This window comes from Saccopteryx bilineata, chromosome 4 (assembly GCF_036850765.1).
Source record: "Saccopteryx bilineata isolate mSacBil1 chromosome 4, mSacBil1_pri_phased_curated, whole genome shotgun sequence".
Taxonomy (NCBI): Eukaryota; Metazoa; Chordata; class Mammalia; order Chiroptera; family Emballonuridae; genus Saccopteryx; species Saccopteryx bilineata.
In genome coordinates this window covers 32,011,837-32,025,217 of record NC_089493.1, presented here as the reverse complement: position 1 = coordinate 32,025,217, position 13,381 = coordinate 32,011,837, and the positions used below count along the sequence as shown (strand labels likewise).

Genomic DNA, 13,381 nt, shown 5'->3' with positions numbered 1-13,381 from the left:
GGATGATAGGTGTATAAGAAAGACAGATCAGGCTAAGGGGACCTTATACTGGAACAGAAGAGGCCAGAGGGAAATTTCTAAGTATGGCAGGTCCTCAAATAATGTGGCTTCATTATAATGTTGAGTGATGCTGTAGGAACTTAATTCTTGCTTATATTAGTTAGCCTATGGTAAAAAAAAACAAAAACAGGCTTTGTTACTGCACTTCCCCACTTTAATTTGGGGGCCCGAAATTTGAAAAAAGAATGTACTACATAAAGTTATTGAACTCAAATTTTTATTCATCATAAAATTCATACAACTCCTCATCACTGTCAAAACTCCCATCCATTAGCTTGTCCTCATCTGTGTCTGATGACGAATCACTGTCTTCGTATATTGCCTCATCCTCAGTTCCATCTATGGCATTTGAAATGCCACACTTCTTAAGTGACTTAACAACCACTGTATAAGATGCACCCAGTTTTTAGATCCCAAATTTTTCCAAAAAAGGTGCGTCTTATACCTGGGGAAATGTGGTATATGTCATTTTACTTAAAGTCACAGAATCTATCTACAGTGTTAAGTGAGGACTTACTGTACAGGGTTGTAGGTGCCTTTAGTTCTGGGAATATGCTATTCCCTGGGGTTTTCCCTAACATAGATGTAAATTTATGCAATTAAATTAAGGAATTTTAAATTAGGTGATTTATAGCTACCTATGGAGTAGAAGGCTGAGACAGATGGACTTTAGGAAAGATGGATGGATAGTGAGGTGGATTGAGGCAGAGGTGTGGCCAGGGACATCTCTCCAAGAAGCGACTTGTATTCCGAATCCTTAAAGGGAGGCCCTTTTGTCCCCACAGCTCACAGGGAACCACTGGCTGCTCTGCAGAAGCAGGGCCAGCTGTACCTCCTCTGTCCTGCCCAGGTAATTCCCTAGCCCTGAGCCGGCAGCGGCCAAAAGCCAGACCGTTGCTTGACTGTCGGTGAGCCGCAGGCTAGCCTGTGGAGGGATGGGGTGGAGCAGGGCAGGATCTAGCCTTCATAGGCCTCCTGGGCACCAGGCATTCTCCCCGACAGGCAGGGATTGCTCTCTCTTGGAATCTCAAGGTAAGAAAACCGAGACCTGGCCGGATAGTTTGGCTGGTTAGAGTCTTGTCCGGTTATGCAGAGGTTACTGGGTTCGATCCCCGGTGAGGGCACAGACAGGAACAGATAGATGTTTCTCTCTTTCTCTTCCCCTTCCTTTCTCTCTAAAATCAATAAATAAGTCTTGAAAGAAAGAAAGAAAGAAAGAGAGAGAGAGAGAGGGAGGGAGGGAGGGAGGGAGGGAGGGAGGGAGGGAGGGAGGGAGGGAGGGAGAAAGAAAACCGAGGCCCAGAGAGGTTAGATAACATGCTCAAGGTAAGTGGAGGGGCTAGCCTAGTAACTCCAGCCTGTCCTCGTCCAGAAGCTTCTCTCCATGTCACACATGACAGTGCAACCGGAGGGGACTGCCCTGAGGCTCCCAGAGGGCAGGGGGCACGGCTTTGGGTTTCTGGTTCTCCTTTGGTGCCAAACCAGATTTCACTGCAGTTTCCATTTACTGAACTCTGACTGTTCCCCAGTTGGGTAGGCAGAGCCCAGAATAGTGTCTGGCACACAGAGGGCTTCCTGAGAAAGACCTTGGAGTAATGATGGTTGATGAATGGATGAGAGACAGAAAGAGAGGGAGGAAATAAGCAAATACAAAGTACAGTCCAATCACAGTAACTCAGAGGAACCCGAAGCCCCTGTGGGAACAGCTGGGAAGCCGACTGGCTCAGCACCCACACGCCCGCTTCCGCTGCAGGGCTGATCCGATCCCGGGTTCGCGGGGCAGATGTGGCCTCAGCTGCCGTCCTCACCTTCCTGGACAGCCACTGTGAGGTGAACATCGAGTGGCTGCAGCCCATGCTGCAGCGGGTGAAGGAGGTGAGTCTGTCTGTCCCTGGGGGAGCTCTGCCTCTCGGGACATGCCCCCCGTATTCTTGGCATGAGGCCATACGAACCGTCTTTGAATTTGGGTAGGCAGAGGAGGAGTCTAAATGGTCTGCTACTTCATGAGAGGCTTTACCTCATTGAGCTTTCTTGTCTTGAAAATGGCCCTGGCCGGTTGGCTCAGCGGTAGAGCGTCGGCCTAGCGTGCGGAGGACCCGGGTTCGATTCCCGGCCAGGGCACACAGGAGAGGCGCCCTTTTGCTTCTCCACCCCTCCGCTACGCTTTCCCTCTCTGTCTCTCTCTTCCCCTCCCGCAGCCAAGGCTCCATTGGAGCAAAGATGGCCCGGGCGCTGGGGATGGCTCTGTGGCCTCTTCCTCAGGCACTAGAGTGGCTCTGGTCGCAACATGGCGACACCCAGGATGGGCAGAGCATCGCCCCCTGGTGGGCAGAGCGTCGCCCCATGGTGGGCGTGCCGGGTGGATCCCGGTCGGGTGCATGGGGAGTCTGTCTGACTGTCTCTCCCTGTTTCCAGCTTCAGAAAAATGAAAAAAAAAAAAAAAAAAAAAAAAGGGGATAATTATAATATTTGTTCCACTGGATTGTTGTGAGAATTAAATTGGATGAAGCCTGGGTGAGCTGTAAAGACATTACTATGAGTGGGAGTGGCCGTTTTCCTCCTGGGGGAGGCAGGGTCCGGTGCTAGAGTGGGGGTGGGGTGGTTCGGGCCGGGCTGGGAAGCCCAAGGAGGGAGGAGAGGACAGTGTGCTCAAGGAGAGGTGAGGGCATGGGGGCCCCTCCCAGGTGCCTGCTGTTCTCTAGAATGGAGAGGATTTGGACAGATGGAGGGGAGGATGAGGTGATTACAACTCAACTATAAAACGACAAATACCCCAGTTTTAAAATGAGCACAGGATTTGAATGACCATTTCTTCAAGAAAGATGCACAGTGGCCAACAAGCACATGAAAAGATGCTCAGCATTCTTAAGTCGTTAGGGAAATACCTAACGGGATGGCTATAATCAGAAAGATGGACAGTAATAAGCACTGGTGAGGAGGACGGGGACAGATCGGAGCCTTACATATTGCTGGTGGGAATGTCAAATGGCGCAGCCCTTTGGAAACCAGTCTGGCAGTTCCTCAAAAGTTTAAACATAAAGTTACCATATGATCCAGCAATTCTATTGCTGGACATATCCCCAGAGAAATGAAAACATACTCCACACATAAACTTGTATGCAAGTTTTCAGAGCCGTATTATTCAAAATAGCCAAAACATGGAAACAACCCAAATGTCTATCAACTATGAATGGGTAAACAACATGTGATATATCTATACCATGGAATGTTATTCAGCCATAACAACCTAGATCAACTTTGAAAACCTTATTCTAAGTAAAAGAAGCCCATCACTAAAGGACATATATTATATGATTCCATTTATATGAAACGTCCAGAATAAACAAATTCATGGAAATAGGAAGTAGACCAGTTGTCAGGAGTTGAGGGAGTGATGACTAATGGGTACAGGGTTTCTTGTTGAGTGATGAAAATGTTCTGGAATTTGATAGTGGTTGCACAACCTTGCAACTATACTAAACCCACTGAATTGCACACTTTAAAATAGTGAATGTTATGGTGCATCAAATAAAATTGCTATAAAAATGTGAATTAGATCTAAATACAAGAAAGTCTACAAGAATGATAAGGTGAGGCCCCCACGGAGAAACCGTGGGTGGTCCCTCCTGATCCTCCACCTCCCAAGCTGTACCGTCCTGAGACGGATGCGACCTAAGCAGAGCTGGATTCCAGGTTGCAGAGTGTAGGGAATGGAAAGAAAGAAGGGGCTCTATCCCATGTCCCTCCATAGAGGGCTAATAGAAGGCCGTTAAGTTTCACATGTGGTGTATGACATAATTCACCCCCGGTGAAAAGAACTTTAATAAAATTGACATTACCCATCAATGTTTGGAGGTAGATTTGTCTCCTGGAGGTGATGGAGGGAGTAGTGAGTGTGACCTTGAAGTGGATGTGGCACGAAAGGAATGACACTCAGGTTGCACAGGGAATGCAGGGTCCTTGCCCTCAAGCTGCTGGTGGCTCAGTAGGGAAGACTCAACCCAAACATGTACAAAGGTGGATGACAGTGAATAAACAACGCTACAAACCAGCAACAGAAGAACTACCTCAGGCAGCCTATGATTCACTGTCCCAGGAATTATCTAGACGGTAATTGGGAGAGCGGCTTGAGAGAGGAAGGAATCTCAGCCGAAACAATCCGAGAGCTGCACTGAGGAGCCGAGAATCCAGCAGGTCTCAACATGATGGGAAAGGCAGAAGCTGGGAGAGCATCGTGCCCAGGGGACCCAGGCGGGACCTTCCAGGAGCTTGGATGTGATGATGATAATGATGATACAGGACAGCTCCCAGGAGCCTGAACTGTCCTGCAGGAAGTGCTGAGTATATGGTCTGATGTCCCGGAGAGCCCTTCCTCCCAGAGCAGGAAGCTGGCCCTTTTCCACAGAGTCCTTGGCCTCACCCCATCTCGTGTTTTCTCTCCTAGGACCACACCCACGTGGTGAGCCCCATCATTGATGTCATCAGTCTGGATAATTTTGCCTACCTTGCTGCATCTGCTGACCTTCGCGGAGGTGGGTCCTGCTACCAAGGGAGGGGCTCTAGACCAGAAATGAGGCAGGTGAGGGCAGGCAACAGCCCTGGCTCCGTGTTCTTCTTCCCAGCTGTGCCAGAGGGTCTCACGACACCCTTATTTCCAGAAAATGAAAAGGGATTGGGTAGAACCCTGGGGATGGGGACAAAGGGCCAGAGCCAAGCTAGTCTTTCGCTCCCCCCAAATATTGACACAGCTTTTCCAGATTCTGCCAGCTCAGGGACCATGGCCATGTCCTAGCAGAAGGACATGATATGACAGCTGTCTTGGGGGTGGGGGAGGGGGAACCCTCAACCTTGCATGAATTCCTAACATGGACCTGGGAATGCTCTGCACCTGTGCTGTCCAGTATGGTAGCCATAGCCGTGTCTGGGATTGCAATCTTGAAACATGAGTCTGACTTGAGATGTGTTACAAGTATTCAATACACAGGAGGTTTCAAAGAATTTTTTTAAAGATTTTATTTATTAACTTTAGAGAAAGGAGAGAGAGAAAGAGAAAAGGGGGGAGGAGCAGGAAACATCAACTCATAGTTGTTGCTTGTCTTGTGTGCCTTGTCCCTGCAAGCCTGGGGTTTTGAACCAGCAACCTCAGCGTTCCAGGTTGATGCTTTATCTACTACTATCTACTGCGCCACCACCAGTCAAGCTCAAAGATTTAATATGAAAGAATTTAAAATATCTCATTAGTAACTCTTTTATTGACTACAAGTTGACATAACATTTTGGATACATTTTGTTTAAAATGTATTATTTAAATTAGTTTCATATGTTCTTGTTACTCTTTGATACAGCTACTAGAAAAATGTTTAATTCCATATGTGGCTTGCATTTCTGTTTTGCATTATGTTTCTTCTGGACAGCTCTGGTCTATAGACTTTAGAGCTGTGCTAATACAGTAGACAAACACCACATTTGGCTATTTAAATGAATTCAAATTAAATACAATTTAAAATTCAGCTCCTCAGCTGTACTAGCCACATTCAAATGCTCAGTAGCCACGTGGGACGGTGTCTACCATACAGGACAGTGCAGATAGAGAACATGTACATCATTGCAGAAGCAGGCTGCTTAGGGAATCAATTGCTGAGAGCTAGAGGCCAGAGCAGATATTGTATTTGGGCTCCAGAGTTCCAGTAAATGGACATAACCACTGATTAGATCTTGGGATTGAGTGAGATTGTGAAGGGAGCCAGACACTTCTACTTTGGGAATTTACCTCAGGGCCTTTGCACTTACTATTTCCCCCAATTAGAATTCCCTTTCCCAAAATATCTGCATGGATCAGTCCTTCATTCAGACCTGTATTCAGATGTCACCTCACCAGGGAGAAATTTCTGATTGCCCTTATTAGCATGGGCATCTCACCCTTGATTAATTAATTAATTAATTAAGCACTTTTTCACCTCTAGTTGGCATATTGTCCATTCATTGATTTATCTTGTAATCTCTGTCTTGGCCAGTAGATTGGAACTCTACAAGGGCAGGCAGAGACCCGTTTTGTTCTGAGCGAAGGAATGACTGCACGGTTGCCCAGGGCCCTCTGTGAGCAGGGCTCGGATCAAGGGAGACTCTGAGGGGTGGCAGAGTGAGGGGAAGAGTCACCAATGGGGTCTGCCCTGAGCCCCATCCTCACCCAGCTCTATCCCTTAGGATTCGACTGGAGCCTGCATTTCAAGTGGGAGCAGATCCCTCTTGAACAGAAGATTGCCCGGACAGACCCCACCAAGCCCATAAGGTCAGGGCCACTGTGAGCTCGGAAGAGACCCTTTCTTTCCCTGGGTCAGGGGCCTTCAAGGGTGGTGGGGAGCTGTCTCAGTTGCTGGGTCCAGTCTAAGTGCTGCCACTGTTCTGGGGCCCAGGGACAGAGCGGACCAGTTTCCTTTCTAGACATCCTGCCCCGCTGACTCTGCAAGCAGGGGATTCTGGGGCAAATGGCCTGGGGTCTTGGGGCAATGGGGAGGGGCTTCCTGCTTCTTAAGCTCACGTGTTACCTCTCTCCTCTCCTTGCTCCCAGGACGCCTGTCATAGCTGGGGGAATCTTTGTGATTGACAAGTCCTGGTTTAACCAGTTGGGAAAGTATGATGCCCAAATGGACATCTGGGGAGGAGAGAATTTTGGTAAGTTGGGAAATACAATAGCAACAACAACAATATTAATAATGGATAACTCTGACTGAGCGCTTCCTATGCGTAAGAACCTGTTCTTAATTCTCACAATGATCCTCTGAGGTAAATAATATATATTATATCCATTTTATTAATAAATAAACTGTGGCACAGAGGGGTTCAGTAGTTTGTCCCGAGCCACACAGCTAGTAAACAAAGAGAATTAGGTGTTTAGGGGGCGCCTGAGGCCACATGGCTGGATGTGTGCTTGAAAGAACATACAGGCTGTATCATGGACTGCAGCTTAAAGCCCTGGTTGCTTCTCTACCAGAAAGTCTGGGAGTGTGCTCAGCAGAGGATACTGGTTAAAAGTAAGCCTGGGTGCAAATCCTAGCCATCTGATCCCATCGCTTACATTTCACCAGCACCCTCAGTTACTTGTTACTGGCTGCCGGCTAAAAATCCTATCACCTACAAGCTCGCCCTGGGCAAGTTCAAGCCTCCCTAAGCCTCAGTTTCCTCAAGAGGCTGTTATGAGTACTAGGTGAGACGGTAAGCTAAAATGCTTCGCACAGTGCTGGTGGCCATTATCATTACTTCTGAGGCTGTGGGAGTCCTCTAATCCCAAAAGGAAAGGGAAGAGCCAGTCAGCTCCCAGGGATTGCTGGTGAGGTTCGGGTTAAAGGCTGGGTACAGGTGGAACATCTGACATGGGTGATTTAAGGGGGTTTGTTTTATTTATTTTTAGATTTTATTTATTCATTTTTATTAGAGAGAGAGGAGAAAGAGAAAGAGAGGAAAGAGATAGAACGGTGGGGGGGGGGGGAGCAGGAAGCATCAACTCCCACATGTGCCTTGACCAGGCAAGTCTGGGGTTTCGAACCTGAGACCTCAGCATCCCGGGTCGACGCTTTATCCACTGCGCCACCACAGGTCAGACAAGGGGGTTAATTAAAGGGCCTATTTGCCCTGGCCAGATAGCTTGGTTGGTTGGAACATTGTCCCAAAGCGCAGAGGTTGCCAGTTTGATTCCTGGTCAGGGCACATACAGGAATGGCTCAGTGTTCCTATCTCTTTGTCTCTCCCTGCCTCTTTCTTTTTTCTTTTTTCTTTTTTCATTTTTCTGAAGCTGGAAACAGGGAGAGACAGTCAGACAGACTCCCGCATGCGCCCGACCGAGATCCACCCGGCACGCCCACCAGGGGCGACGCTCTGCCCACCAGGGGGCGTCGCTCTGCCGCCACCAGAGCCACTCTAGCGCCTGGGGCAGAGGCCAAGGAGCCATCCCCAGCGCCCGGGCCATCTTTGCTCCAATGGAGCCTTGGCTGCGGGAGGGGAAGAGAGAGACAGTGAGGAAAGCGCGGCAGAGGGGTGGAGAAGCAAATGGGCGCTTCTCCTGTGTGCCCTGGCCGGGAATCGAACCCGGGTCCTCCGCACGCTAGGCCGACGCTCTACCGCTGAGCCAACCGGCCAGGGCTCCCTGCCTCTTTCTAAAAAAAAAAAAAAAAAAAAGGTTCTTTAAAGGGTCTCTTTACACAGTGTAGGCAAGATACAGGGAAGCACAGAAACAGCTTCGTATTGGGTGAGGTTGGTGACTGCCAGGAGGTGTTACCACCCCTAAGTCTGAAACATGAGGAGGGAGCACTGCCCAACAGGAGCTGTGGTCTGGGAGCCCTGGCCGCCAGTCCACGGCTCCCAGGAGGAGGGTGTCCTGGGGAAAAACGCCCACCCTCGTTCTGCCCCACTGGTCTCCTGCTGGCGCCCCTGCGGGCTGAGCCTGTGCCCGCAGATGGGAAGCCCAGTGGGACCGCCTGACTGGCAGCGCCCAGACGAGGAGCGGGGTGGAGGAAGGTATCGAAGGACCCTGCAGGTCTCCGCACCCGGCAGGTACTTCGAGGGCTGTTCTCACTCTTGCAGTGGGCCTGGTCCTTTGCAGCTCTTCCCCACTGCTTCCTTTTTTATCCTACCCAGGTTTCTTTCCAAGCAAATAGGGCTGGCGGTGTCTCACCCATTTGACAGGTGGGAAAACTGAGGTGGGCACTGGGTACCAGATTTGAGTCAGGCAACTTCATGTCTAACAAGTGTATGGAGCACCTTGAACAGAGCCCTTTAGGTGTTGTTAGGTGTGCTCAAAGTCAAATTCTGTTTCTGAGATAGGAGGAGGTCTTTCTTCTCCGTCCCTGATTGGGACTCAGATGAGCAGGGAGGCTTGAATCAGCCCTGATCCCAGCCCCAAACCAGCCGGAGAGAAAACAGGCATGGAGTTTCCTCCCCTTTGTAACTCATTCTTGGAACCGTTCCCAGACAGGCATCTGGGGTGCACTGACCCTTGCATTCTGACCTCCTTTCCTGTGAGGAGGCCTACGTGACCTCCTCCGTGTCCTCGGTCTCAGCCTGAAGACAGCTTTGGCAAAGCAGTTTCCTGTAAAGACGTGGAGGGCTGAGAAACCGATGGTCTCCCCTGCATTCAGAGGCCTTTCCTTTCTTTTCTCTTCTCGGCTGGGGACTGACAGAGAAACAAGTGAAGGATCAAATAGCTGACTTCACGCTCTGCCCAAGGCGAGGGCTCAGTGGTCCGGGAACTTGAAAGGTGCACCGGGGAGTGGTTTTGGAGGGGGCTTTGCTTCTTAGAAGAAATTCAAAGGAATTTCCAGGGTAGCCACAGTTTTGAGCTGGGAGATACCTGCTGCTGCTGGGTCTGGGCCTTTCGTTTTGTTTCTTTGTTGAAGGAAGGGCGATGCCCAAACTGAGACTCATTCCTGTGTCCCCTTGGGGAGCCAGAGACCACCTTCAGTCAGTGGCCCATGTGAAAACCTTGGAAGTCACATTTGGGATCCTTTCAAAAACAATCAGATCATGTCATTCTATTGCCAAAGACCCTGGCAGGGCTCCTGCATTGCTCAGAGCAAAGCCCTAAGTCCCGAGGTCCACTTTTCCCAGCAAGCACCACCAGCAGCTCTGTCCTGCCTCTCTTCACTCTGGCCGCCCCCTTGCTGAGCCTTGAGCTTGCCAGCCATGCTCTTACCCCCAGGTCTTTGTCCTTGCTTATTTCTCTGCCGACTGCTCTTCCCCTTAGAGCCGTGTGATTTGATTCCTTACCTCCGTTGGGCCTTGGCTCAAATGTCTCCTTTCAGCAAAAACTTCCCTCATCAGCTTGTATAAAATTGTAGCCCTCCACCCCAGTTCCACTCCCCCCTGTTCCATCCCCTACTGGCCTCATTTTTCTCCATTATACTTATTATCATCTGATAGGATGTGTATTCTACTCATTTTCTTGTCTGCCTGTATTTCATTTTTTTTATTTTACTGAGTACCTGTCTCACCCCACTAGCATGAAACGGATTCTAGAACAAGTGTGTGACATATAATTAGTATTCAGCAAAAATTTTCTGAATTAACTAAAGAATCTAATTCAACAGTGTGGCTCGCTGGACAAAATGTGAACTTTATGTTGCAATTTTGCAACTATTTGGAGAGAGCGTCAGACTGGGATGCCAAGGACCCAGGTTCGAGGCCCCGAGGTTGCCAGCTTGAGCGCGGGCTCATCTGGTTTGAGCAAAGCTCACCAGCTTGGACCCAAGGTCATTGACTTGAGCAAGGAGTTACTCGGTCTGCTGAAGGCCTGCGGTCAAGGCACATATGAGAAAACAATCAATGAACAAATAAAGTGTCGCAACGAAGAATTGATGCTTCTCATCCCTCTCCCTTTCTGTCTGTCTGTCCCTATCTATCCCTCTCTCTGACTCTCTCTGTCTCTGTCAAAAAAAAAAAAGATAATAAGAAAGGAGGATGTTTAACATAAAGAGGATATAGAACTGATGACCCAATGTTTTGACTTTGGAATTTTGGGTTTGGTTCTATTGACCCTCCCTGTCTCTCATTAAATTGATGGATGAAATAAAACTTATCCATGCTTTAAATATACATATATATTATCATCATTAGAATTAGACATCTGATATAAAAGAGGATGGCACCTAGGAAGTACTCAGTAAATGGATGGTGGCCACTACCATTGTTATTGTTATTATGGCTAATAGTGCCAACAATTAGTAGTAGTATGGACAAGAGGGGCTGAGTGGGATGAAGTGACAACTAACATAACGAAGTCAGCCTGGCAGAAGTGGAACGAAATGCAGATCTGTCCCCACGTCTGTCCCTAGTTTCAAATCTCCATTGCCGTGCCAGTTCCAGAGCTCTGGCTGGGAGAAGGGACAGAGGCCCCAGTTTGCAGTCAGACCTGGGCAGCCCAGTGACACAGGCAACCCTGTGTGTGGGTCCGGCTATGCCGAGTGTCCAGTCCCGGCCTGGACCACACCTGGGAGTGTCCTGGTGCACACAGGCTGGCCAGGTCGGCATTAGTCCTGCCCTGCTGCCTGCACTCCCCGCTTTGCTGGTCACCGGGAAGCCCTGACCAGCTGCGCCAGGGGAGAGCTCTGGGCCTGGCCGGAAACCACCCGTGTCCTTACGGCCCCCCGGAGACTGGGAAGAGGGACCAAGGGATTGAGAGAACTCGTGACAGAATGTTCCTTCCATTTTTAAAATTAAAAACAAAACACAAAAACAAGGGTTATGGGTTTTCTGAGACAAGAAGGAAGTGTATTAATGTCACAGGGTGTCCATATGTGGAGCTTATATGAAAGAGCAGGAAACCAGGAGAGACTCCGGGAGGTTCGGCCAGTTGCCCAGGCAGGTCTTGCCAGAAGCAACAATTGCTGAGAGAAGAGTGGGTAACTCGTGATGTCCCTCCCTTCCTGGGAAGCAGAATGGCCCCCTCTTCCCTCTCCCAGCACTGCTGAGAACCAGCCTTCTGCAAAGACTTGTTCAGCTTCCCTGCCGCCATCCAAGGGAAGAGGGCCAGCAGCGGCCTGTAAATGGAAACCCCTGGGCAGGAGGGAGGCCGAGGGCCGGCCAGCTGGAGCAGCCTGGCCTGGTTGGCAGCTGGGTTTCCAACCTTGCGGCTGCCCAGAGCTGGCCGACGAGCAGATGTATTCTTCCTTAGCTCATGTCTGCACGGGGCTTTCTGGACAGAGGCTGGAAATGATGCTGCCATTTGATTCCGTTTTCCTTCATGGTCTTGGTGTCCCTTCAAAGCTTTCCCTGCGGCTGTCCCGGAGTTCAGAGTGTGTGTGGTGGTGTGTGTGCAGAGGGTGTTTGTGTGTGATGTGTGTGGTGGGGGTGTGTGTGTGTGCAGAGGGTGTTTGTGTGTGATGTGTGTGGTGGGGGTGTGTGTGCAGAGGGTGTTTGTGTGTGATGTGTGTGGAGGGTGTGTGTGTGAGAGGTGTGTGTGTGGTGTGTGTGAGAGGTGTGTGTGATGTGTGTGGAGGGTATGTGTGATGTGTGTGAGAGGTGTGTGTGTGAGGTGTGTGTGTGATGTGTGTGTGGGGGGGTGTGTGTGTGAGAGGTGTGTGTGCGATGTGTGTGGAGGGTATGTGTGTTTGATGTGTGCAGAGGGTGTTTGTGTGTGATGTGTGTGGAGGAGGTGTGTGTGTGAGGTGTGTGTGTGAGAGGTGTGTGTGCGATGTGTGTGGAGGGTATGTGTGTTTGATGTGTGCAGAGGGTGTTTGTGTGTGATGTGTGTGGAGGAGGTGTGTGTGTGAGGTGTGTGTGTGAGAGGTGTGTGTGTGATGTGTGTGGAGGGTATGTGTGTTTGTGTGTGATGTGTATGGAGGGGGTGTGTGCACAGGCACAGGATGGGTGTGGAACTCTGACTTCACTATGTGCCCACGTCTGTCCCTAGTTTCAAATCTCCATTGCCGTGCCAGTTCCAGAGCTCTGGCTGGGAGAAGGGACAGAGGCCCCAGTTTGCTGTCAGACCTGGGAAGCCCAGTGACATAGGCAACCCTGTGTGTGGGTCCAGATATGCCGAGTGTCCAGTCCCGGCCTGGACCACACCTGGAAGTGTCCTGGTGCACACAGGCTGGCCAGAAGGTCAGCGTTAGTGGGTAAACAGGCCCAGGAACTCTGACCCCAGCATGTTCCCCCAATGAGATACCAAAGGGAAGAAAGCTAGCCGCTTCCCACCTTCACTCGGTGGGACTTGCCAAGGGGTTGTTCTCCCTCCCGACACTGCCGTCCCCTGCAGAGCTCTCCTTCAGGGTGTGGATGTGCGGTGGGAGCTTGGAGATAGTGCCCTGCAGCCGGGTGGGCCACGTCTTCCGGAAACGGCATCCCTACAACTTCCCCGAGGGCAACGCCCTCACCTATATCAGGTAAGTCACAGAACCAAGAGCACTGAGCCCAGAGCCAGAACACCAGTTTCTAGGCCCAGTCTTGTCAACTGACTCTGGGCAGCCACCTACCTCTCTAGACCTCAGTTCTCCCATTTACCCCTCCTAGCTCTTCCATTCTGAATTCCAGGTACTTTCAGGGGTGGGAGGATGAAGCTGATAGTGTTGCCACCGAGGCAATCTTGCCTTGACTATTTTTGTCCTTGAGGGTCTTGGAAAACCAGGCAAATGACCGACTTGGAGCTGCCCTCCACTCACAGGACATGGCCTGGATGCCATGTCCTGACTCTGACTTGGACAGTGTCTGCCCATCCATGTCCCCAGCCACTGACCTTTTAACACATTTTCATGTATGTGGTTTAGGTAGCGAATGAGAGACGCACACACACCCTGCATTTGTGTTTTTATATAAATGGGCTCATGCTCTATGT

At 50.1% G+C, this 13,381-nt stretch overlaps 1 protein-coding gene across 1 annotated transcript in view; it reads left to right on the top strand.

The window, feature by feature from the left end:
• GALNT16 (polypeptide N-acetylgalactosaminyltransferase 16) overlaps positions 1–13,381 on the top strand; it is a 97,607-nt gene that overhangs the window by 67,504 nt on the left and 16,722 nt on the right. The window contains exons 6-10 of the mRNA XM_066273463.1: positions 1,814–1,935; positions 4,505–4,592; positions 6,265–6,349; positions 6,629–6,732; positions 12,806–12,932. Of these exons, the coding sequence (XP_066129560.1) occupies positions 1,814–1,935; positions 4,505–4,592; positions 6,265–6,349; positions 6,629–6,732; positions 12,806–12,932 (526 nt within the window). The remainder of the gene's footprint in view (positions 1–1,813; positions 1,936–4,504; positions 4,593–6,264; positions 6,350–6,628; positions 6,733–12,805; positions 12,933–13,381) is intronic.